Raw genomic sequence first — 27815 nt, 5'->3', positions numbered from 1 at the left:
AAAACTTGGTACAGAAGATCAATTTTCTTTGAATGTTTAAAATAATTTACTTTTTCTCATTGTGCTAATATAACACTAATTATATTATTAAATTACATTTTGGAATAAGTGACCAAATTAAAATATGCATTTTTTCATTGATTGTACACTATCTGAATGTAATTTTTTATTTATTTTTATTTTTTATTTATTTATTTATTTATTTATTTATTATTATTATTTTTTTGGTGGAAGTTAATATTGCGAACTACTACTTGGATTAGTTGGGTATGTCTACCATGGATTCATACGTGATCTGGTAACAGTGAGATACGAGTGCTACAAGTGAGTGTGAAGTCCGTTGTCTTCGCAATAATAGATTTTCATGAGTGTTTTTAGAAGACGATAAATCAATTGAACAGGTAAATAACTGCTTTTAATTATGTATATATTACTTAATGTCTGCCCAAAGTCTAAAAAAATAATTTTCCATCACATTATCAGGAAGTTTTGATATTCTGTCTATCGGAAGCCGGAATGGCGGCGTGGCTGTATCTGGTTGCCATGATGGATGAATCAGTAAATTGAAACAATTTGTATAATGTAGTTAGACGTACACGACCTGCTATAACCAAAGTGACTACAAGACTGATATTGTTTATTCAGAAGTAATAAAAAGTAGGTTCATGTATTTTCGAGCACTATTAACATATTTGCCGGTGCAGCAACCTTGAAGGTTGTAGAATGATGCACAAAATACGCTTCGATAATTTAGTTTGTTGTGGTTCCATAGATCTTTCAAATTGATCAGCGATTTTTTGTTGTTCTTTGCATTAGTGGCAGTCATGTTGAGACATTGTTGTTTTAAGATCTGTATGCTCGAATTTTGGAAACAGTGTTTATTATTTACATTTAGGTGCTTTACCGAATAAATCAGCTTTGAAAGATCGATATAAGTTGTTGGGAATGTTTAGGCCTACTTGATAAAGTTGGCTAGATAATAAACGTATTGAAATGTAAGTAAAGTGTAGGCACCCATTCGAAATAATAGTTGAAGATTTGTAATTCTTTTCCTAGTTCCCTTTTTGTCTTCCAAAAGATTTGGATTGGGCGACATAATATACTCCACTTACCATACGCGAAGTTAAAGGGGCCTCTAGAATTAATTGTTGAAATATTACAAGTCTTTCATGATTTGGATATAAATACAGCATCCGGACTATACGATAAAGACTTATGGGAAATAAAAATTTGCAAACTGGGCAGTGAAAATTTTTGATACTATTTAACAACTTCTTCAACTCGTTTCATGGTTCCAGAACCGAGTAGTCTAAATTGTGATGAAGGTAGAAAACAACTAGCCCTTCTGGGCTTCTTAACCTCCTTCGCTCGCTCAGCTGTATTCTGTTCAGTAAGTAACACTGGAGATCTTGTATGGGCAAGTTTGGGGAAGAAACAGTATCAGCCAGAAGTTTGAATGCTATCTAACCGAGTGAGGACAGGTCGAAGGTTGAGGCGTGCGCGTAAGCAAGGGTATTGCAAACACTTAAGAGTTCTTGTGCAGAAATAGTCAGCCGGCGAGAAGTACAGCATTACTGCTGTATCGCCGAACCACATTGTAATAATAATAATAATAATAATAATAAAAAAAGACTATTATTTTGTTTCTTCCTGAAAATACTAGGTTGTGAGCCTGTTCACTTGGTAGTGGTTATGATTCGAAATACAGTGTGGACGTGTCATAAAAACTACAGCAGAAAGCATGAACCAACTTACGCTAGGTTGCCACTAAGGAGCACGCATGCTATGTAACAGAGTCCGGGCACGATCGTAAGAGTGGTGACCCGACCAATAGCGAGGGCGTGTGTGTCCATATGAAGCAGGCACGTCATCGGCGATGGGTGTACGCATAAACAAAGATAGTGGAGAAACACTTTATATCTCAAAATGCATGGCTTATGTGTTGCACAGCTTTGGGGGAGATGCTAAATGCCATGCAGAAAAGTACCAGAATGTGCTAAATTAGGTTAGATCGTGCTAGGTTTGGTTAGATGTTTATCTTCTTTTTAATAGTTTGTTTCTTTCTGCATTAAAGAAAATCTGTTTGCCTGTTTAGAAGACAGTGCCATAGTGTAATGTCAACAACTTACACTCCTTATTTTTGTACAACTCGATAAAACTCAAACACGATACTGACAATCTTGTCATAACAGCATCAAGTATTTTCTTAACTCAAGTATTTTCAAGTATTGGTATTCTTCCTATCCGACTTTCGCTCACTCTTTTTCACAAACCATCTGGTGAATTTTCTAGAATTTATCCAGCGATAACACGGTTAACCCAGAAATAGTATCTAATAAAATCATCATTTATATTCTCTCACTTCTTTAACCGTCGTAAAGCACTTGTGATGACTTTGTTCTGGCAACACCATATTTATAACAAATACATCTGTGTTACTTCCTACTGCGTGCGAAATTTCTTCCTTATAAGCATGTCTTTCCATGCAGTGTGTTGAATTTTATCTGTAAATTTTGGAAATTGTTGTGTACCCACATTTGACCTCCACGGAAATATGTTATTAGATGATTTCGCTTCGTTTAAAACCTTGCAATCGGAAAGTGCAGATGTAGATTAGGCGTGGGATGTACGAACTTTCCATTATGGGCATATCTTATCTGAATCAAAGCATCGAAGGTATTTAACCTCCTGGTTAATCATCCGATATATCAACCAGATCTCAAAACATACCTACTAACTGTAACCTAAACGATCGCCTGTGTGTATAAAGGTGCGAGTTCTACTATTATGGATGGGTTATACTTGAAGAAATCATACTTGTCAAAATATATGTTGTATTAATGTAGAACTGATGCATATTTTATCTCTTATAGTTTTTTGGTCGAGATTACATACATTGATGGAAGGATTTTGGAGAGTTTATTGCTGTTCTTAATTGTTATTTTCATTTTGTAAAAAATCAGTTTTGTTATGTGAAAGATAACTTTGTTGTGAATGGTGCCTCATTAATTAATGATCACGAAATGGATGTTTTTCGGGAAGATTCTAGAATACTGGCTCTACCATACAGTTAAAGGTGGGTTAGTAGCCAGTTTGGTTTCTTTATCAAAGCTTAGTATTCAATTTACATAATTATGCCGAGCGAGCGGTAGCGAGTTACTAACCAGATTGATAAGTTTCGTATGACTCAATGGGGATGCGGGCCAGTGTTCTAGACAGGGCCGTGCCGTGGAAAATCAGCGCCCGGGGTGAGAGTATACAACGGCGCCCCCATACATATATTCCAAACATTTTTTCCTTTTTCTCCCGAATTTTTCGCCCCCCCCCCGCGGCATGGCGCTGGTTCTAGAAACCTGCCGTGTTCTTCAGTTACCATTGAATATGTGTATATTGTATACTTCTATATACGTAATTCAGTTTCAAAATCTGTATGAAATCGCATTTTTTTTTTTGTAACTGAACAAGAGTACTAATGAAGGGCTTCTAAAATCATCTGTACTAATGAAGGGCTTGGATTCATCATTGAAAATTACTGTAGTTCGATCCAGGATCTAGTGTAATATTCTAGGCAATATTAAGTAGTATTTATAGTGGTTTTCAAAGCTAAACCAAGTTTTCTTATCAGCAGTAAAACTGTCATATGGTTGTTAGTGGCCACGTGCGGTTTGTCAACCAGTTGGATGTTGCCGGTATTACAAAAGCTTAGCCGCTTTCCCTGTTGCCGGGGTAAACAATGAAGTCTCGAACTATTCTCCTTTGTGAGTGTTGCAAACCAATAAGCAGATACATAAAACAAGAATAACCATTTAAAATAGGGATAAAATTCGTACAGGTCATTCAACAAGTAATTTTCTCTCCTATTAATATAATAATAATAATAATAGTTTTTACGTCCGGCTACTGTGCATTTTCGGTAATGCTCGGAAAATAGAATAGATCCCGGACCGCACGTTGGACCGATATTGTATTTTTACCCGTATGAATCGGGTTTGCCCGATTGAACCGTATGAATAGGGTTGACTTGATAACCCCGTTTTTTATGAAAACAAGCTTGGTCTGTCATTATTGTAAATGATGGTTTCACTTTATTATCATAACACAAATTGTTCTAATTATCATGTACGAACTCATAACGAGTCTATCAGGTCAAACGGTCTAAACAGGCCAAACATGGGTGAAACAAGTTTATCAGGTCTAAGGATCGAGTAAACCAAACGCAATGGGTATCGGGCGGGTACAGTTTACCCGAAAAAAGTTCAAGCACTAATTATAGGTTAAAGTCAATACTTAAGAGCTCTAATTGTTTGCATTTACTTTTTTTTTTTTTTTTTTTTTTTTTTTAAGTTAGCGGACCAACGAACTTGCGGATACATAAATATAAATGCTCAAATCTAATTTATTGTATTATATTATTGCAATGAGAATCAACTTGATTTACTATTAGGAGTTAGCGTGATGCACTAATGTTAGTCTTTTATAAATATTATTATTATTATTTGTTTATGCCCTTCATGCAACTTAGAATCTATCTCACATAAAGCACTATATCAGACCTGATTGAACATTATTTTGAAAATTCTCACATAAGTAGATAAAATAAACAATTGCAACTTAACACTTTAAGAGTTCAAAACATGTCATCGTTTTCGTTTTCCTCAATTTCTGAGGACGATTGGTCTATCTCGTTGACAACATGATCTTTGTCTCCATCAAAAAGCAATAATAATAATGATAACTAAATTCCTGGCGGTTAGAAGGCCTGGACTTATGGCACTCATTTCTGTGGGGTAATGTGTTTAGAGGTCTGCACGTACTCGGGCTACTGTGATAACCGTAATGGGGTTAGCCATACTGAGAGCTTTATACAGTTCTACCTGAGTTGGAGCGGCAACGCCGGAATCTAATTACAATGAAGGATTTATGGTAGGGACAAGTAAACCCTTAGGTCTTGACCTTCGAGGAAAAAATTGGTTATGTTTTGTTGCGTACTATAGTCAGTACAAATTAGTTTGCATATACTATTTTAAAAGTGTAAGGTTAGATCTATTGCATTTATTGCGTCTTCAAGGGTTTTCGTCAACTGTTTGTTACTGCGGTTTTCTCAGTTCATGAAGTCCCTCACATGGAAATGGAATCACATTATGAAGCCTCTTGCTGTTTAGATGCTCTGAAATTGAAGAAATCAAAAAGTGGCCTATTCATCATTGATTTTGCACATATCGTGGGAAATGTGTTTTTAATTAAGTGGCTTCGATTTTACCGCGCAGGTTCTTCGATATCCTTAAGATGCCTTACGAGTAATGGTGTGGATTTTCCTTATTTATTGAGTCTAAATGTTTCACTCAATCCATTTGAACAGCTCAGGAAATCTCATAAGGATGACGCACTAAAAATGTGTCTGTTACTACTTTGTTTTTAAATTAAAAATAAATAAGTTTGCATATATAGAATTCCGTACGGATGGAAAAAGTGTGTCGTTACGATAACGCGTCTCCATGTATTTGAAGGAATATATGGTTAAAGTTTACGTTTACCAGCTGCGCATCGAGAAGTAGGGCGGCTTGAAAAGAGTATAGTAGAGCAGGATTGAGTTGGGTTGGATTGGTTAACTTAGGGTTAGGGAAATTTGAACCATTTTATACAAGGTTTTTATACAAGAGACTTTCTGAAAACGATCATGATACCGATGGCTAAGAAATCGAACCCAAAGAGATGTGAGGATTATAGAACTATTAGTCTCATATCTCATGCAGCTAAAATTCTGCTCCGAATACTGAACAGAAGTTTATACGGAAGAGCAAATAAAGATGTTGAGGAAGAGCAGTTTGGGTTCAGAAGAGGCAAGGGTACAAGAGATGCTATTGGATTATTAAGGGTGATCGGTGAAAGATTTATAGGAAAAGGGAAAGAGGTGTATGTTGTATTTATTGATCTAGAAATGGCTTTTGACCGCGTGAATTGGGAATTGTTCTTGGGAGTTCTAGCAAAGATAGGGTTGGAATGAAAAGATAGAAGACTCATAAGAAACTTATACATGAACCAACAAGTAAGTGTTAGGATAGGGGGAGGACTGACGGAAGAGAGTGCAATTGGAAGGGGAGTTCGACAAGGATGCTGCCTCTCGCCAACACTATTTAATGTCTATCTAGAAGAGAGAGTGAAAAAGAGCCTACATGATGATGATGGCATTTCGGTAGGAGGTAGAATGATTAGATGCATAAGATTTGCTGACGATATGGCGCTTGTTGCAGAATCTGAAAAGAAAATCAATAAATTGTTAGAAAAAATGAGAAAGGGCTTTGAAGAATATGGGATGAAAATAAATGTTAGAAAGACAAAAGCCATGGTAATTGGAACGAAGGGGTCTGTGTCAAATATAAAAGTAGGAGGGGAGAAAATAGAACAAGTGAATAGTTTTCGGTACCTGGGTAGTATTCTTAGTAATGACATGAAATGCGAACGTGAAATAAAAGCAAGGATAGGAATGGCGAAAGAAGCCTGTAAAAGAAAGAAAAGTCTGTTTTGTGGGACCTTGAGCAAAGAGTTGAGAAAAAGACTTATAAAATGTTCGTGTGGAGTGTTGTACTGTATGGGGCGGAAACGTGGACATTACGTAAAGGTGACGAAAATCGACTGGGAGCCTTCGAAATGTGGGTGTGGAGAAGAATGGAAAGAATTAGTTGGGTCCAGCGGAAAACGAATGAGAGAGTGTTAGAAATGGTGGGTGAGAAAAGAACACTTTTAGACATTATTAGGAAGAGGAAGAGAAACTGGTTGGGACATTGCCTAAGAAGAGATTGTATCATGAGGGACGTCCTAGAGGGTATGGTGGTGGGAAAGAGAGGGAGGGGGCGAAGGAGACTACAATTAATGGATGATATTAAAACAAAGATCATACGCGAAGACGAAAAGGTTAGCGGAGGACCGTGGAGCATGGAAGCTTGTCAGCTGCGGCAAGTGACCTGCCAATAAAGGCAGAATACCTATGATGATGATGATACAAGGTAGTCGTGTCTTTGTAATAATATCAGATGGAGCGAACGTTGTAATGTTCATCCAACCGTATTATCAGATGAGATGTATACTACCGGCGACATTATATTGTGCACTATATTTGGAGCCAAATTAGATGGCTGATTGGAATGTTTGAAGATATTTACGACCCTATGGCCACGTCGTAAATATTGTGCTGAGGCGTACGTGATAATTGTGTCTGTTGAAAATGGAAAATGCTATTGTCTGAATGGGTGAGAATAACTATTGTAGAAGTGACTAAATTTTGCTCTTTAGTGCATAGTCGAAACACAAAATCTCGCCTTACATCCCAACTTCCAGTCCAGTTCAGGACATCATATTACACGATATTCAGTTCTTTCTGGCACCATTATCAAACTTAGATAAGATGCAAGTCGGAATATTTTTGATTACATTATTATATTACTCCACAACCTGTAAATAGAAAAATTGCACAGAGTATTCCGTGAAAAAGTGCCGTAACCACTACCTATCGGCAAGGTATACCGGAGATCTCGGGTTCGAGTCCAGTCTAGTCATTCACTCTGTGTGTTGTATTCACACCTACAGAGAATTTAATGTATAAAAATAATTCTAAATCTGTTGTTTACTCGATACAGAGTGGAAGGGAACAAGACCGAAAAAACTCGAGAGGCGATTCTACAGGTAGAAGTTAAGAAAAATGTTCATATAAACATAGGTCCAATGCGGTGGCGTTATCAAGCATCAGCCGGCTTCCTTTTTCTAAGTGCAATATCTGCCGAACAAATGGAGGTACTGACTTCGGGTGAAGAATGTAAAGAAAGTCATACTGGTGCTTCACGAAAACGATGACGCAAATAGGAAGGAGCAGAGCGAACTGCACAAAGGGATTCCCCAAAGGGAGAAAGGGATTCAACAAATGAAATGCAGTAGGGGATGTGAAAATGAATATGTACAAAAGTAAAATGACCTGGTTATGTTTAGCGTGCGTGCTGAATGATCAATTGAAACGTGCAAATGGGGATTCCCTACTGCTTAGTCGGGGATCAGTGTATACGACAGTATACAGCACGAGCAATTACACTTCCGACAAACACTACATAGGCGTGACCAATATTTGTTTCGACAGTATTCAGATTCCTATTTTGATAATTTCGGTCACCTATGAATCTATTGCAAAATCTATTTCGGGTAAAATTAGATCTGTTATTCGCTTGGTTTCGAAAAGCATTACGGTTCTTCTTCCAGTTCCTTCTAAAATTAGACTCTGTTCTGATACCGGTAAAACTAGATTCAGCTCTTATTTTCATTACCATTGAATCTACTGTTATTTCTCGCATTACGAACACTTTCTTCTCTTACATTGATACTTCGTACTGGTACATAATTAACTAGATTACGATTATGATTTGCTTGATTGCGATGATTACTAGCCTGTAACGCAAATTGACTCTCAAAATATTGCACGATCATAATTAACGCATAGATGATTAAAATTAACGCATTGTGCAGAAATCAGCATTTGTAACTAGAAAGGTAACTAGGTATTGAGGCTATTACTCTTGATTCCGGTTGGTATGGATTAATTGATTTTAATTCGTTGTACACAGATATCACAAAATCAGTAAGATTTCGGTCCACTTTCGGATTAAAATGCCGATTCCGAACTATGGCGTCCCTATTGGCCAACATGAAATCATTCTCAAAATTAGTAAGCAAGGCATTCTTAATATCCAAATAATTACGTAATTTATTTTTGATTGCCTTGAACCACACAGAGCATGGGGGTAATAAAACATGAGGCAGTATTTTCAGAAATTTAGACGGATCAATTCCCATTAAATCACATTCATCTTCGAATCTTTGCAAGAAAGTACTGGCCGGAATTTCGTCAAGGACCTAATCTCACTAAATCTAAAATGACTAATCTTACGAGTGTGCTTACAACGATTGGAGTTTATATGAATATTTCTATTACGGTGATGCGAATGATTTCTTCTTCCATCTATCAAAATGCTAGCTATGCTGTCATCCTTCATTGAATATCCTTCGGAAGAATCCCTATCATTTGCTGTTACTCGAACTTCATGTGGAACAGGATCAATGTTGAGCCGGAACTCCATCACCATTTGCAGTATAAAATTTCTCCTTGATTGCATTTACTTCTTCCTGCAATTCTCTTATTTGACTAGTATGCTTATTCACCTGTGTTTCAACCACATCTACTGCACTTTGTATAGTTGTAAATCTGGTGTTGATTTGCTGCGTAATCTGATCTAATTTATTATCCATGCGCTGAGTCATAATCTGTGTAATTTGTTCAAATCTGGTATCTATTTGCTGAAACCTTTGTTCAAATTGAGTATCCATTTGTCGAAACTGAGTATTCATTTGCTTCGACAAGGATTGACCTAGCTGTTTTATAAGGTCAGCTACGTTTGTTGATGAGTTCGAACCTGGTAGCTCTACATCCCCACTTTCTTCATTTATATTCTCACTTCCAGAAACATTCATTTTGATGTTTCTATATATCCTTTTTCCACTCCTTAGTAAAGTAAATTCCGTGTAAATTGTGTTCTTATTCCTGCTTTTTGCTTTACTTCCATATTACCCTTAATAGCGGTATGAAGAAGGCAGTTTCTTCATAAGATACATGAACGGTTGACATTTCAAGGAAAGATGCTGGATAAGAGGGTCGTCCTTTCTCCTACTATTTGTTGCAGAACATCTTCGTTTGTTCTCTCTCTCTCTCTCTCTCTCTCTCTCTCTCTCTCTCTCTCTCTCTCTCTCTCTCTCTCTCTCTCGCTCTGTTCATTTTATCTTCCTCCAACACTACATTTCGAAGCGCTCTAATTATTTTTTCCCTAACTTCTATGATGTCCAAGTCTGAACTACAACACCATGCTCTATTATGCAGGGTGTTTCAGGGGAAAGGGCAATACATTCGGAAGTGGTAATATAGGTAATTGTAAGGAAAAACCTTATTATGAACATAGCCCTTTTCTCAGCAATTTGAAAGCTACAAGGTGTGAACCATTTTTGACCTTATGTTACTTATTACTCGCCCTGTAATTATTGCAGAGAGGTGAGACCTTCCCAACGGTGGAAATTTGTGTTGCAATACAATTCCCTTAGGTAATCTTTCCTAAATTTCCCTCGATAACTTCCCTTCCGAAGACACCACTGCAACGTGTTGCATATCATTGGAAAGCCATTCCATGGCTTATCAAATGCGCTGTGTCTCACCTCTCTAGAATAACAACAGGATGAGCACTAAGTATCAAAGGTCAAAAATGGTTCACAACCTCTAGCTCTCAAACTGTTGAGAATAGTACCTATGTTCTTATAAACTTCTGTTTTTTGGTGCTTAGAATCACTCATACTACTATTTCGCCTTTCCCCCTAAAACACCCTTCTTCGGTATAGTCCAATGTTAAGTGATCTTTTCTTGTTGAATGCCTCTTTTGCTATTCGTTCCATCTTCACTCCCTCGCCTTAATCATCCGTTTTTCTTAGCCTAAAGGGCATAATCCTGAAGAAAAAAAAATCATTTTCATTTTCGAACCTTAATGGCATGTTTCTGTGGGATTTTCATGACCTTCAGGTTTAGATGTTGATTTTTATTCCATATTGATTCCCAGTGTTAAATTTTCTGTTCATCTCCTGTAATCCTTCCTCAGTTCTAGCTATAATGCCTGTATCGTACACATATGTAATCTTGTTGACCTATTCCCCTCCCCCCACCCAATTTTGAAATTCCAACTGACTAATGCTTATTTTACATTCACTGTAAACGTTGAATAATTGGGGCGACATACTATATCCTTACCTGATTTCTCTTCCAATCTCCACACTATTGGGTTCTCATTCATTCAAGCGCAGCTTCACTTGCTTTTTTATGTACAGATTGCAATTGAGTCGTCGGTCTCTCCAGTTGACCTCGATTTCTTGAAGTATTTTCAGAAGTTCGGTCCAATTGATCCATTCGAAAGCTTTCTGCCGATCGATGAAACACAAACATAACTCTTCCTTTACGCTGAGAACTCGTTCTGATATAGTTCTCATAAACCCAATGTCTCTGCCTTTTCGGAATCCAAATTGATCTTCCTTCAGCATCTCTTCTGTCATACTTTTCAGGTGTTTATTCAGTTGCGTGCTATTATCTTCTCTGTGAAAATAAGGCTAATGATGCTGTGATCACTGCACTTTTTTGCTTGCTTTTTCTTAAGTAATGCAACCATTGTAACGCAGGAAATCTTTCGGACATTCTTTACTCAAGTAGATCTTGTTACTAAGTTAAGTCAATACTTCCATTGCATTGTCTTTTAATCTCTTGAAGAAGTAACTGGTATTTCGTCGTCCCCACTGGCCTCCTTACTCCTCATGTTTGATGGCTTATACTACTCACTTTTCACTATACTGGGCAACGGTGATTTGGATTGTGGGCGAATATCACATGGTCGTATACTTCTTGCGTTTACGAATCGAATCTCACATCTCATTTCACCTGTGGTGGCGTTTTCAATTTTAAAAATTTCAAACACTCATTAGAACAAAAATATTTGTAGTGCAACAAAATTTTGTCTGCAGGGAGCAAAACGAAACTATGGTAGCTACTTGAGTCACCGACGCTGCACACGGAGTGAACATGTACTTCTTTCCGCATAACCCTCATATTTGTGACCCACTACCTTACTATTTCATGTAAAATGGTATATAAATAACTCGTTAACAGTGGCTTCATATAATCCTTGTCTGCATTTGTAAATGCTTATCGGTTCTTTCACTTGTACTCGTTTCAAGTTATACACTGTAGGATGATTAGCGGTTGAGAGAAATGGCCCCAACTTAAAAATTTACGATTCATACGGTCACAAATACAGACTAACATTTCGTATTACGTAGTGTTACAAACACACTTTGAGGGTAAAATCAGCATGGATTATATTTCTAGGTAGAATTACTGACTATTCATTTCTTACCTTCCAACTGGAATGGGGCCGCGGTGGCTCAGTGGTAAGAGCGTTCACCAATGGTGCATGGGGTTCTTGGTTTGATCCCAGCTCGCGCCAAGTAAGCTTTGTGGTAGACAAACACCGTGTGAGTGGGTTTTCCCGTTTCCTTTTAGCCTAGCCCGCATAATCGTGGGACTTGAGACTAAAAGATTTCATTTCATTTCATTCAGCTGAAATAGATGAGTATGCTAGCTGTTCGACGTTTTCTTCGTGATTTGAATAATATACTTCTGAATTCTAGAGATATTTAGGTAAGACAATCTCCAAGAAGCAGAGACTGAAAGAAATGTCCATCTATTAATTCTGTGCATATATTCCATACATTTCGGAAAACTTTTGAATGAGCTGACACCTATATGATCTTGTTGGCGTTGTTCCTCATGTCTCATCGGAGAATTCGAAAGACCAGAAGATCCGGGTTCGATTCTCGGTGGGAGCTCATGCGGTTCAGATTCCACGTTAATCAGTAGGTCCACGTCTCATAAGCCTCGCTGCTGAACGGGACGTTAAACTCAAAATCAACTCAACTCAACTCGAAATGCCAGAATTCCATTTTTTTTTCCATTTTGGCAGACTAGTGGAAAATATTTTGTGGTTGGTTACTTGATTCAGGCTCTACAAATCGATTGTAAAAGCAAAGCAAAAGATGGCTGGATAAAGTGGGCATATTATCTTTTGCTGGGTGTGTTAGAATTAGGACGACAGCATCAAGATGTGTTGGTGGGAAATAGAACAGATTCCGGTTCAGCTACGATAGCTAAAGATGTTGAGGCGATCCGAGTTTTGTAACCTCTACGTTTGTGATCTGAGTTCACGATGGAGCTTGATAGTTTACTAAGTATTGAGGTAGACAAAAGCAGAAAACTACATAATGCTGGAAACGAAAGAATGAAATCTGTAGGTTTACCTCCCACGGCTATACTCGTTATGCTGAAGGAAGCGGATGATGAGTGAATGACTGTGACACTTTTGATGGAATGAAAATGTAGAGGGAGAGAGAACAACCCTGAGGAAATGCACAGACACGATTCTGTTCACCACAAACTTATAAGACCTGTAATTAGAGTGAAAAAGGAGGCGGTGGCAGCGGTGGCACTCATCGTCGTACTGAGCTCTTGTCCAAACTTCTTTCATACAATAAGTAATGCACGCTACATTCATAAAAAGGAGTGCCACTCTTTCAACAGAAAGGAGTTGAGGTGTGAACTACTGCTTGCTCCAACTACTCCGTAAAATAGAGATTACCTGGACAGTCAGTGCATTGAATATCGGTGGAAAGTTATGACTCTAATTTAACTCACTTGTCAGTGTTTAGTGTAAGAACACTAAAATTTTGTGTTGGTTGCTAGTTTGTTCTAATTATTTGTGATCATTGTTGTTTGTTCATTTACGTGCTACTCTCTCATTTTCGTGGTTTTCTGAAACATATCCTTCTTGTAAACTCAACCACTTAGAATTCTGTGCACTTCATTCCCATGCGTGCAAGTGTGGCGCCCATGTTAGACGTTTTGATCTTATTTTGTGCGATATTCTGTGACCTGTGCTTATTCTAAAGTTTGCTTTCGGCGACTTTCTTAATATTTTTGCATCAAATCCATTTTTTAATGTGTTCATTATTGGTTGCGATTATAAGATACCTACCATACGGGTCAATTCAACCAAAATTTTGGGGAAATTTATCCCACTATCGCAGATTTCGATGAAATTTGGTAGAGTTATAAAAAGCTTTATGTTGATTGCAAGTATGTAAATTTTATTGCAAAAGCATCAGAGGCTCAGAAGTTATTGCATTTCAAAAATGAGAAGAAAATCCATTTCTGACCATCGCGACATATTTTCCCGTTTCGGAAGAACACACACACACAAAAATCATATTTTGGTTCCTTTTAATGATAGAAACGTGATTCTTTTTTTAAATTGATTGTCTTGAAGTTGTTTACCATGGAAAAAATGAAAAGTTTCCGTAGAGCTGATAGAAATTTTATAGTCATTTGAAAGGTAACATTTTGAGAAACAACTAGAATGCCATTTTGTAAACTTCAAACCTCTATTTCTCAAAATCCCCATCATGGATTTTAATAAATTTGTTTTTGTTTGAATGCTTATTACATCTGGTTTCACATATACAAAAAATTTGATGGGCCATCCAAGCTGTTCAAATTATTACGTTAAGATTATTATTATTATTATTATTATTATTATTATTATTATTATTATTATTATTATTATTATTATTATGATAACTAGCAGTGTCTGTTTCGTAGGCTACGAAGAAAAACCGTCTTCAAAAAGTTTTCTACTCGCCACGTATATCGTACGACGCGCAAATTTATCAAGTGACGACGTGGCAAAGTGAGGAAAATCTACGACTCATATGCATAGGGTCCCGGGTTCGATTGACGTTCGTATCGGGACAGGACGTTTGGGCGCGGACGTTTGGGCGCAAAGCCGTTTAGGCGCCAGACGTTTGGGCGCGAGGTACATAGTAAAAATCACAATTTACGACATATAAAGTAAGCTAGGCACTGAAAACTAAGCGCGAATCAAGATATATATACATTTCCCACTCTTCTATCTTTATCTCACCTCATTTATCTGCATATTTTCTAAATTAAATAGTTTAATGCGTTTGTGGCATTTGTTGCCTAACCTGGTCATGGACTGATTTTTCGCTTGTTTACGATTCTTATACTTCTGATCTAATTTTTGTATTATATAAGAAAGCTAGGAAATGAAGGAATCAGAAGAACTGTTAATAATTTTCTTAATGTTAATTAAAACATATTGATTTAATTTTTGTATTTTTTTTAAAAAGTTAATGATTACATACTTATGAATATTAAAATTTGTTTTCTTTCGTATTACGTTTGCCAAACTCTTCTCTTCCTTAAGTCCAATAAAGAACTACCAATAAAAGATTTCCGCGCACTCGAGTTGAGGGAAGTGGCCCCGCGTAGCGTAGTCGCTAACGCTCTCGCCTTCGGTGCGAGCAGTCCCGGGTTCGATTCTTGGTGGGGGCACTCGGTCGAAAAAGTGTAACACGCTTTTTTAGGCCAGCCACCCTGAATGAGGTTTTCCTCATTCACACCAGGCAAATGCCGGGTTGGTACCTTATTTATAGGTCCAGGCCGCTTCCTTCCTTCCCTTTCACCGGATAGTGTGCTCCCTCAAACGTGACGGGCTAAATGACCTTAGATTTCAAGAGCCCAGAAATCTAAAAATCCTAAATCCTAATCGAGTTGAGGGAAAGATGTTAATACGGGGTGTCTAAGACATTGAGTTTAGGAACTGCAGTATGCCGTATTTCTGGTATCACTTTTTTTTATTAATATTTCAATATAAAAATCAAAACTTAACACACTTTTTTCGTCCCATTAATCTGCATTAAAGAAAGTGGCGAAAGGAAAAAAAAAAAGAACGATTTCAAAGTTAAAAATAATTGTTAAGTGTACATATATTGGTCATTTAGCCACTAGAAATGTGTTTGACATTCACACTTATTGCATAATTACAGTAGAAGGCCCGCTTTAAGTTTTTTAATGGAATAGGCTCACTATGTATGTAATGCAGTTAATCATATCTAGTTTGGTCTACTTACCTTTGGCTTGAAAAGTTATCAAATAAAAAGCACACTTAACTTTGGCTGAAACTTAAATTTACAAAATTTAATTGTTAATTCAGTTTTTAGAAATTTGAAATTCCAGTATTTCTGTGTAAAACAATATCCAGTATAATTCAAGGACTTCCACTACAGTAGACACTTTGTGATATCTTGATACTCTGCGCCTAACATAATGCCTTTTTAATTTAACTCGCGCCCAAACGTCCAGTGCCCAAACGGCGGGGCCCAAACGTCCGCGCCCAAACGGCGGCGCCCAAACGTCACGTACCGGTTCGTATGGTGAATTAATATTTTACTTATAGTTACTAATTGCTGCTTTATTGGTTGAAGCAAAAAACAAAACAAAATTTGACTCGAACGAGAATCGAACCCGGGACCCTTAGCACTTAAGTCGCAGATTCTTCTCACTCTGCCACGCCGTCACTTGATAAATATGCGCGTCGTACGATATATGTGGCGAGAAAACTCTAAGACGGTTTTCCTCGTTATTTTTGGCCATTTCGCTCTCCCAGTTTGTAATATTAAATCTTTAAATGTGCACTACCACTCCTTGTTAGGTTATCTGATGTGGGAACTCTTGCACTAGAGTCTACTTTAGCCCGTCAGCTAAACTTGAGCGCGTCAGTGATATCATAAATACATTTGCTAGCAGGAAAGCAAACGAAGTGTAACTCTAGTAATGTAACTAGTTTACGTATTTAATGTAATTAGTATAACATAACTAGTATACCTGGCCCGATGATAACCCCGGAATTCGAGTTGGCTCTCGATGGGTCTGGCTATGCCTGGGGGATATTTCTTTTGTGTATTGATTTTGGCATGATAATCAGAGACTGATACGTAACAGAGGACCCCGAAATTCGAACTAGCAGCACACAAAAACAATTTGACCAATTCTGAAAATTAGTTTTTCAGTCTTGGAAAATTTACGTATAGGATACTGTGTTTATTTTGGAGCGCGGAATGGGTAACGAAGACACATGTATAATATGTCTCAAAATTCAAATGTACGATATTCATGAATATTGATTTCGGTGGGGGAAAGAAAAGGGACACACGATTTGAGCAGGCTAGAAATTCAAATTCGGCAGTGTCATGCAAAAATTGTTGGAACCAGGAGTATAAGTGGATCTGAAAAGGTGGGGGGACGGCCACGCCATTCCCCCTTCCTATCATTGCCCATTGTAATTCTTTAGGAACCCTTTTAAATTCTTGCCTTTTTCGGTGTTTTTCTTGAGTCTCAGATAAGCAGCGACAGTGTCATCCCTAATTACCCTAGGATCATGGTTCATACCTCGTCTTTCTCAGAATGGAACAGCCTTTCAAACGGTACCACTTACATGTCCCTATGATGTACCAGAAGGGAATTATTTGAGGGGAAAATAGGGATTTTTTGACAAAAAAAAAAAACTTCAAAGTTTGGGGCCCCCTGAGGCTCTACCGGGTCTGTGCACAAACCTCCAAAAATTGAGAGAAATACTACGTAGTGTACTAATTACTTGTGACAAATTCGAATTTCCTGTCTTGAATAGTAAGGGCGGGAAAATTTTTTAACCATGTTGAGAGAGCACCCTAAAATGCGAAAATTCCCTAAAATGCACCCTACAAATTAAAAAAAACTCCTGACACGTGCCTAATGATCGTAAAATTATGGTTCTTATGTCCTTTTGTTCAGAATGGAGTAGCCTTTCAGATGGTATCACCCGCATGTCCCTTAGACGTCCCTAAGGAGGGAAAAAATGAGGAAAATAGGGATATTTGCTGAAAAATCCCCTTTTCCCGGTTTGGAGCCCTCTGGCGCGGCCCTGGGTAAACATAGAGATCCAGAAATCACTTTCAAAAATACTACGTAGTGTACTAATTGCTTGTGCCAAATACAAATCTCCTATCTTCAACACTAAGGACGGGAAAAATATTTTCCTCTTCTGCGAATATTCCCAGAATGTCCCAGAATACCCTATATAAATTTCAAGATTTTCTTGACACGTCCCTAATTATCGGAGGATCACGATTCATACATCATTCTCTTCAGAATAGATGAGGCTTCCAGATTTTATTACCCTCGTGTCCCTCGGACGTCCCTAAGGAGGGAAAAATTGAGTAACAGGGATTTTGCTGAAAAATTTCTTTTTCCCGTTTTGGGTCCCTCTGGTGCGGCCCTGGGTTAACATAGAGATCTGGAAATCACTTTAAAAAATATTACTTACGGTACTAATTACTTGTGCCAAATACTAATTTCTTATCTTCAATACCAAGAACGGGAAAAATATTTTTCTCTTCTGAGAATCCGAAATTTCCCATGGATACTATACAAACCTCAAAAATTTCCTGACACGCCCTAATTATCGTAGGATGATGATACATACGTCGTTCTCTTTAGAATAGAGTAGGCTTTTAGATGGTATCACCCGCATGTCCCTAGGACGTTCCTAAGGAGTTACAAGTGAGGAAAATAGGGATTTTTGCAGAAAAAATCCCTTTTCCCCGATTTGGGACCCTCTGGTGCGGCCCTGGGTTAACATAGAGATCTGGAAATCACTTTAAAAAATATTACTTACGGTACTAATTACTTGTGCCAAATGCCAATCTCCTATCTTCAATACTAAGGGCGGCAAAAATATTTTCCTCTTCTGTGAATATTTCCGAAATTTCCCAAGGATACTATACAAATTTCAAAAATTTCCTGATACGTCACTAATTATCGTAGGATGATGGTTCATACGTCGTTCTCTTCAGAATCGAGTAGGCTTTCAGAAAGTACCACTAAAATGTCCCTATCATGTAGCCGAGCGGAGCAAGAATCGCGAAAGTGGGATTTTTGGTCAAAAATAACCCTTTTTTACCCTTTTGTCCCTCAGGACCCCCCTTCAGTGTTGACGAAGAGATCCGAAAAAATCTGGTAAAAACTAATGAATCCACTGATAGTTTATTGAAAATGTTAGGATTCTAGGATTAAAGAGAAGCCCACCAAAAATGTTGAAGTTAAACCTCAATGAAAAAAGGGAATTTGTAAATTGATGGCGTCATACCCCCCTATGTTCTGACGCTCGGAAGCGTATAGACCCATCCAAGGCTTTCTTGAATGCCTCCTCTCTTGGAAAATTAAAAATTAAAAAAAAAAAAAAAAAAAGAAGAAGAAGAAGAAGAAGAACGGTACTAATAGCATTCTTAGTTCTCTTTTAATCGAATTTTTAAGACACTACAATATCGGTCGAAAACAACCGAGGAAACTTAAAAGGGTTAGGAACTGGGGAACGCCGTACATATTTTTAGAGATGGTGTAACGGCATCCCCCCTCGTTCCCCCGCACTTTTACCCCTGGTTGGAACCGTTTTTAATCATTTTTGGTACAGAAATAAACTTTTGGGCTGGGAAAGATTATATGCGTACACGTACGTGGGCAATTAAAAAAAAATGTTTGCGCATGTGCGAGAAGTGGTCGGGAAGAGCGACGGAGTCCTGTGGCGCTGTGTGCAGTAGTGTAGTAGACTGAGCAGTGGAAGAAGAACGTCATGTTGCAGTTCACTCGTCCGCTATAACAATTGAAAATGAATGCTTCAATAGAAAAGCCCTTCAGATGTGAAGTGCGTGTGATAATACGATTTCTGGATGCGAAAAAGTTTCGGCAACTTCAATTCATCGCGAGCTGTGTGTTTACGGACCAGACGTGATGAGTGAAGGTGTCGTACGTGAATGGTGTCGCATATTTAAAGATGGACCAACCAACGTGCACAGTGCGGCAAGAAGTGGATGCCCATCTGTAATCAGCAATGAAGTCATGCAGGAAATTGACAAAACTGTCCATAAAGTCCGTTGGTTCACAATATCGGAGCGACTACCACTTCTTCAGGCACATGAAACAAGTGTCTTGCGTCGCACCGGTTCGGCAATAACAGTGCTCTTCACCATGTTGTTAGCAGGTTAGCTTTCCATGCGACTGTTCTTCGCACGGGGAGCATAGTCGCATGGAAAGTATTAAAATTCTATCCCCAATAGAATATGCACGGTGAGGTAAATTTTGATATGAACGGCATCGGGGGAGTCACTGTTCATCTCTAGCTGCCCCAAGAACTAGGGATTGGACACTTAACAACAACCGAGTGGCTCTAATAGCATAGTCACTGATGCTCTCTCCTTTGATGCAAGCGATCCCGGACTCAGTTCCGAGTGAGGACACTCAAGATTTTCCTGGGTTTTCTTTAAACAAAGCAAATGTCAGTAGTACCTAACAAAGTCCCAGGCCGTTTCCTTCACTACTTTCCCGGGTAGTGTGATCGGCGAGGGACGTCATTTCTCATACGTGGGGACGTGGCAGCCTCAAAATTTTTAAGATGCTGGTAATAACCAAAAATATAATTCCTAATCCTAAACTAAGATCAATCGTTTTCGATTACTTTTGCCCATCAAATCCCTTTCCACCCTTTCCTCGTGCCGATGGGAAATGAATTTGGAATTAAACGGCATCTGGAGTGTCACTATTGATCTCGGCTATCTCGAAAAATATGAATTGTACTCGAATATAAGTTCCGAGTTTTAGAACCCTCCACCACCCCTCTCTCCGATGGGAGATAAATTTGTAGTTAAACAACATGGGAAATGTCACTATTCACTTACATATACTCAAACCTATCAAACCTAAATGGCCCTTTCCGCTGGACTAGTGGCTAGCGCGTAGGCCTTGTACGTGGACACGTGTTCGATTACCGATGGGTACATATCGGAATTTGGCCGCAAGTGATCAGATTTCACCTTGAACTGTTGGTCCGTATCTCGTATAGCTGGGAACTGAAAAGGTACTCTAAAACTCAATAATCAAAGAAATGCTGAACACTAGAGAACTACGGAATTCAGCCAGCCATTAGAATAGAAAAATGAAAGAAAAAATCTTTATCAATGAAGAGAAAATGTAAATTATGACAGTGATGTTACGTTACCTTCATATATAAATCACGTTTTAACATTTTTGCCCCAAAGCAACTTTTTTTTAAAAAAAATTCAAACCCTGACAATCTGATTGTTAAAAACTCGCTGAAGAAAATATAATAAATAAATAAATAAATCTTTCAAAAGCAAGGTCAAACTAGTTTTTTTTTTTTTTTTTTTTTTTTTTTTTTTAAGGCTGTAAATTCATTTTAGCCATTGTCTTGGAATTAATTTGCTTGGACGGGGCCAGAATTAATTAGCTTGGAAGGAGCAAAACAATAACAAGTGAACAGTATCCCAATCTTTTCACCAGACGAAAAAATAATCTTGAAAAAAAAAAAGATCAAATTTATTTAAGAAATATAAATTATTTTCCAACAGGACAAAGAACGTATCTACAAAGATATTTTGACAACGATAAAACTTAGATTTGCACTGTGTTCACCAGATTTATCGAGATAATTGTATAGGAGCTTCTCTGGAGTAAATGTATTGATCTTACTGGCAAATACTGTTGAAAAGTTAGAGCAAGTTAGGCCAACGAACCTTGTATATGTATAGGAAGTGATTGATAGGTAGTTCTGTGTAATGCAATCCAAACGACCCACGTCATATGTAGTGGAACGCAACATGTGTGGTGTAGGCCACTTCACTGCATATCTGCAAAGCTGACAATGCTACTATCAGTGGGTGTAATACAGTTGAACAGAGCTTCTCAGAATGAATCACAATTTCAAATGTCTCTGTTTTAGACTATGAACTGGGACATTCTACGTCTATTACGGATACCATTCACGTGTGAAAAAGGTACAGGAGTGACCAAACCATACATTCGTGGTATGTGAGTAAAATGTCATTGTGTAGTACATTGGAAAGCCCGTGACCATATTTCAGATTAGTCGGTTCAGACCTGAAAACCTGAAAAATACTATTAAAGCTGATCTACGCCAGTTTTCGTGCGGTTTCATACACATTCGTTACACATGGTGTACGTTTGTTCAGCGCTCTTAGATGAAAAACATGGACTAATAATAGCCTATTAATTGATGTTAGGCAAGGAGACACGTCGTCTAAAAGTGTGCAGTCTTAATATGAGGAATAAACGAGAATAATATCACGATTAAAAATACGATATATTATAATCATAATCGGTGATATATTACAATCACAATGACTGAATAGAAGTCACTTTCGAGGGTGTTGTCCAAAATAAATCCCTTCCTCATTCAAGGTCTTCCTATTTGTGTGATGACGTATATTATTGAAGAGATTTATCACGTCTTCCTCTGTCAAGGAGATTAAATTTGAAATTTACTTAGAGCAAAAATTAAATATGAAACTTATTCACACCAAGCAAATGCCGGGGTGGTACCTAACATAGGTCCTAGACCGCTTCCTTCTTTCCCCAATCCTTTTTTCCTTCCATTGACCCGAATAGTGTGCTCGCCGAGGGACGTCATCCCTCAAAACGTGATGGGCTAAATGGCCTTAGATGCCAAAAGCCCAGAAATCTAAATCCGAAATCCCTTAAAGCAAAAATTTGAATAACCTTTATTAAAGTGTACGAATTAATGATATTGGAAGAGGATCTAAAATCAGAAATAGAATATATGTATATGTTCGATAAAGTTAATGAGTTTGACAAAGATGCATTACAAAAATGGGGGAAAATATTGCCAGAAGTTATTGCTAACAACAATAAAAAAAAAAAAGTCGAGGCACTTGGGAAAGTTACATGAATCCGTAACTCTTCCGCAGTTTTCTAAAATCTCTGGTGAAGTTGATACACATCTTTCAGTGTACTGGATTAAAAATTAGGTACTTTTGCATATAATGTTGTAGTTAATTATAATTAATATGCAGCAGCGAAGAATTTCGATTTCACTAAATAGTATTTTGGTAAGTGCTAGAAAATTACACGTACCACAGATATTACTGTGGTGGATCAATTATTAAAAATTCAGATTTGGCCGGAAGACAGTTAATTATTCTTTGTTTTTGTTAAAGATTATAAGGAAAGAAGGGAAAAAAAAAATACTTATTTATAATAAAATTTGTAACTAACATAAGTCGTGAAATTGTTTCGTGTGCTTACTCCTAAAGACTTACGTAACGAAATAGTTTCAGTACGTATAAAGACACTAACAAGATTTCTGTGCATCGACAAATTTAAGTTTCTCTCTGTATATATTTTCCAGAATAATAATAATATTTAAGGTACACACAAATTAATGTGACTTTTATGATTACTTAAACATCAATAAAATTTACTACTATAAAATATGCCAAGTTTGGAAATAGTAATCCAAAAAGATGTATGTCAAAAAATGTACCAGTAACATTCTAAAAGTCAAATCATTATCAGTTTGTTCACAGGAGAACCATATAGTTAACATTAGTCACGTTGACAATCATCTTTTAAAAACTTCGATTTTTTTTTAAGTCTATATTTATAGTGTTATTTAAACTAAAAATATAATATTTTAAATGAACTGTTATACAACATGAAAACAAATTTTGTCTCTAAAATAACGTTGAATGATTTGCGTAATCAAAAACACGTCAAGTTATAAATCAACTAAAAACCAAAGCCTTCTGGTAGAGACTCAGAGTAACCATAAAAGAGATCAGATAATCTAAATTAAAGTAAGTAAAAATATCTCTTATCTGTCACAATGCGTGAATCAATAATCAAAGAAATGCATGTATTGGGTCGATGTATAAGTTCGTGTGGTTCTTATATTTTATATAAGATTTTTATTCTGCTGTACGGTTAATTCAAGTACAACATAGCCATAACATTAGCATATTTTACGAGTGTAACAATACATTGCATACATTTTACTGTCACTCTCAATCACTCAGTTATGTATTCTCCTCCACTATCTATGACCTGCCAACACTTCTGGTTCGATTCCCGATAATTACTGCACACGGTAAATGGGTTTGATTTTACACAAGTAGCATTCAGATGACTATCATATCCATTAAATAGTTATAATTGGATTTAAAAATCATATATGGGTATGGGCTGTTTATATATGTCGAGTTATAAATTGCGAAAATGTATTGTTTTTGTCTTCTGTGAATAAATCTCAGTTGTTCAGTATTCCACAATAAACTTCATAAGAACATGGATGAAAATTGTTGAATTGTGTAAATTACTTTTCTACATAATAACTTTTTACGCATTTTCCCCTTTTTAGAATGCAAGCTTGGAATCAATGGGCTGCTGCTGCACCTGCCACAGTGGCTGCCGCTGGAGCAGCAGCGGCTACGGGATATACGACTCAGGCATATCAGCCCTTGCCTGTTGCTACTGCAGCAGCTCCGACAGCAGCCGCACCAGCAGTTCCTGCTGCAGGCTATGGAGCAGCGTATCCATACTACGGAGCAGCACCACCTACAGGAGCTCCAGGGGTAAGGATTCCGTTCTAATTACATTTTTATTTTCACAAAATGTTCTTATAGCTGTCAGTTTGGATGCGGGTGAGTCATTTTCAACTTAATCTACTTCAACCTTGAATAATATAAATTTAATTTTGTATATACTATAATATATATATAAGGCCTTGGTGCCAATTGTTCTCTGCTGTTGTAAAAATATACATACGTATTTCCAGTCTAATAATCATTGTTTTGTAATTTAGTGTACTCTTGCTTTTGGAATATTTTGAATAGTTGTCGGAAAGAACTAAAGTGTCTTTGAAGTATATGAATTATATTAATTTGTGTTCTGGTGGTACCTGCCATAAATATTTTAATACTTGCTAATATATTTATTACACTAATAGAACTTGTACTTCTACTTGTATCTGAAATTTCTGTGTTCTTTTAGTGTATAATAATGTTTACAAGAAAACATTTTTTTTTAAAAATATAAATTTTAAACGCGTTGTTGTTAAATTGTGCGGCATGTTGTGTTTTCTTTACGTAAAGAATGAACTCGTACAGTGGTTGGAATAGACATGCAAGCTTAAAGAAACTATATCTGTAGTCGACAATCTTGGGTACTACGAAGAGTACGTCGCTTTCAAGGCAGCGCTTGTATTCATCATTTTTAATACTATACGAAGAAAAGTATTGCCTTTATTCTTGAGATATACACTAATACCGGCTGTGAACTACTTTCTTCGTCTTCCTGTTTGTTACGGAAGGTAGTGAAATATAGAACAATCACAGAAATGGTTACATGGTTAAATAGAAAGCAGTTGAAATATTGAAGATTATGATTGTCTACTATAATGGGATAGTGTGGGATGCCAATTATTTTGTGTAGATTTACTGTAATGTATATATTTGTTTAATATTGCCCCTGTACAAGGCAATCTATAGTGATTAACGGGTTATGCATTCTTTTTTTTTTGCATATATATGGCGAATGTAATTCGTATAGGGAAGAACAAATAGGTTAATCTACTCGGGGGACGAAAATTATATTTCGTGAAGTGGGCTAAGAAATGAGATAAAAAAACGGAAAAGCAGTTCTGCACGTATAGTGTAGAACCGTTAACACGTTTTTCGCTGAATATGCTAGAACTGAAAATCATGTACATTAACGGATAATATAAGCTGCCAGCTGAGCATAAAACTTACTAGTAAATTAGAATTCTAACCTGCAGTAAATCGTACAATCACAATGGTATATTAATGAAATTTTCTAGAAAACTACAGTTGCTAATTTACGTTTAAAGAGCATAATATATTATTGGTGCAATTTTCTTTTCAATTTAGATATATAATTTTGGAGATAACCAAATGAATAATCACAGCGTTGTAGAACTGGTGTAATTTCAAGAAACATGTAATTATATTTACATCAGGATTTTTTTCCCGTACGTGCTCATTATGCGTATATTGCATAATACATTTAAGCTAAGTGTGAAGGGAAAACTAATTCGAAGTTCTTCCTTTTTTTTGTACCTTGTGATCATAAAATTTATTTTGATAAAATTTGCGAATAATTTAATAATTTTCAGCGAAAGATGTGCAAATCTACTGCTAGTTCGATTAAAACTATAAATGTAAGATTAAAAAAAAAAAAAAAACAAAACAAAAAAAAAAAAAAAAAGCAAAAACAGTGACAATGTTACCTGAGGAAGAAACTTGAAATAACAATGTATTACTTCAAATTAATTTTGACATATAATTAAAGAGTGAAAAAGTACCATTATTATAGATAATTTCAACAAGGTAGTTCATATCTTATAGGAAACTTCCTTGCTTTACACTATTATAAACTGTACAATATTCTAAAACGTACGTATATATATATATATATATATCGGGAATTTAATGTAAATGACAATATTAAAGAAGTAGTTCTTTTTTCAGTTTAGAAAAGAATCGAAGTTCCCGTGAGCTGTGGATGCCAGCATGTTTTTAATTTTTTTTATCGTCATTCTTTTTGCAATTTTGGTTTGCTTGCTTTGTCAAAACGATAATTGCAAAGAAGCTGAAAAGCAGTTTTTGGCCAACGCATTTCAAGCAAGTTATGTTTAGTTTTATAGTAAATATTATTTAACAGATTCCTTCCTTCTGTTGTTTTTGTTTTTAGTTTTTCATACGCATCCTTTTTGATAGCAATTAGATGATTTTTAGTTCTGTATAATTTTCGTTTTCCAAAAATTTTTTGTGTAATTTGTTCTTTAGTTTTTGTTCGGTACTTCTTTCGTTTTTTTTAAAAAGAAAAAACACTTTAACTCTAGGCATATACAATTTTACAGTTTCTATGTTGGATATTGTCTCCATAGGATATTTCGGCTTATTCACAGCAGTGGACTGTTCTGCAGCAGCAACAATGGCAGCAGTGGCAGCAATGGCAGCAACAGTACCAACAGTGGCAACAGCAGTACGGTGATAAGGTTAGTTATTTCTTTTAAATTAATAATTCTGTTGTAAATATTAAGCTGGTCGATTTACAACAACCAACCCTTTGATTTGTTTCTTAAAGAGTAGTATTATTTTTGTTGTAGTTTGATGAAAGCATGAGGCTTGCTGTTGGTTTTATTTTAGGTCGTTTTCGTTTTTATTTTGCTTTTTCAGCAATTAGCACATGCTTTTGAATTCAAGTTCAGACTGTCTGAGAGTTTTGGAGTTGCGATTATGCTGGTTGAAGAAGATTGGGATTTTTTTTTTTTAATTTATAGGGTATGTATATAATAATGTGGGTATTCAATAAACAAACTGAATATGTGACACATAGTTATGAATTTTCCCGGATAAATAGCAACTGTAGTACACAAATGGTTTGTTCGTGCAATTAGTTTTTTTTTTTCCTAACCACTAATAAAAATAATCACCACTATCTAGTTTCCATGTAACCTTTGAGGACTGATTGAATCAAAGTCATGATTTAATCATACATTGTTCAGCCAGCGTAATACAAACCAAGAGACTACTCCTGACATAAACCAAAATTAATTCAGAATGTTGGAAGTGGACATTGTTGAATTGCGTAAAAAATTGAGACTATGAGAATATTGGTTTGTTGCATAGGAAGTAATGAAGTATGCTTCTGATATTAGTGCATAGATAAATGGTGCAAGAAAGCTCTCTTCTTTGAAGCCTTCGTTCATTAGACTAACTCTTCGTAAGTAAAGTTAATGCGAAAGTCTTCTTCACACCGATCATCTGCATATAGCCAGAACTTTTACTCGTATGCCAGTCATTAAGAGTGGGCTGGAGCTTTGCAAGAAGGCCGTGAAATATGGGATAAATTTAACATTTTTTTTTTTTTTTTTTTTTCAATTTTGCGTGATACCGCGTCTTACACTGCTCATATGGAGAAAATCGTAAAGTAGGTGTATACATTTAACATATTATTCAAATTCATGAAGTACTCATAAAGTGTATGTGTGTAATTTGCATAAATCAAGTGAAGGGGTTCATAAGTTATGTGCTGAATACTATTGCATGTAAAGAGTCTGCAGAAATATCCACAGCTATGAAATTACTGGCATCGTAGATTTATAGGGGTCCGAAGTTGAAGTTTGTGATTTTGATGCCATTTTTCGGGCGTAATATCTCAAGAGGGCAAAGTGCTAAAAATTGTTCATTAGGCCACAAAGTAATTCTGTATGTGAATAAACTATTGCAAAAAAAAATCAGAACTGACATTACATGGAGAAAAAAGTGAGGAAATGGTAAAAACGCGTAGAAAGCACGTGCCTGACGATGGTCGTAGTCCCGAAAAATTTAAATGTTTGGATATTTTTCATGCTAGAGCTCAAAAACTAGATATGGTTCAGCAGTTAGGT

General features: G+C 36.6%; 1 protein-coding gene across 2 annotated transcripts; it reads left to right on the top strand.

Moving 5' to 3' along the window:
- Nucleotides 1–266: 266 nt before the first annotated feature.
- Nucleotides 267–26453, top strand: LOC145694205 (uncharacterized). 2 transcript variants are annotated; one of them, XM_081770321.1, is made up of 3 exons: nucleotides 267–401; nucleotides 23763–23976; nucleotides 26331–26453. In XM_081770321.1, exons 2-3 carry the CDS (start codon nucleotides 23764–23766, stop codon nucleotides 26436–26438), a joined length of 321 nt encoding a protein of 106 aa, XP_081626447.1. In that variant the 5' UTR covers nucleotides 267–401; nucleotide 23763; the 3' UTR covers nucleotides 26439–26453. The 2 variants fall into 2 exon arrangements, with proteins under 2 accessions (XP_081626447.1, XP_081626446.1); XM_081770320.1 differs by having other exon boundaries at nucleotides 26310–26453.
- The last annotated feature ends 1362 nt before the right edge of the window (nucleotides 26454–27815 follow it).

This window comes from Thermobia domestica, chromosome 9 (genome assembly GCF_964235325.1).
Source record: "Thermobia domestica chromosome 9, izTheDome1.hap1.1, whole genome shotgun sequence".
Classification (NCBI taxonomy): domain Eukaryota; kingdom Metazoa; phylum Arthropoda; class Insecta; order Zygentoma; family Lepismatidae; genus Thermobia; species Thermobia domestica.
The sequence above is the reverse complement of the archived record's forward strand: the minus strand, read 5'-3'. Positions and strand labels throughout refer to the sequence as shown.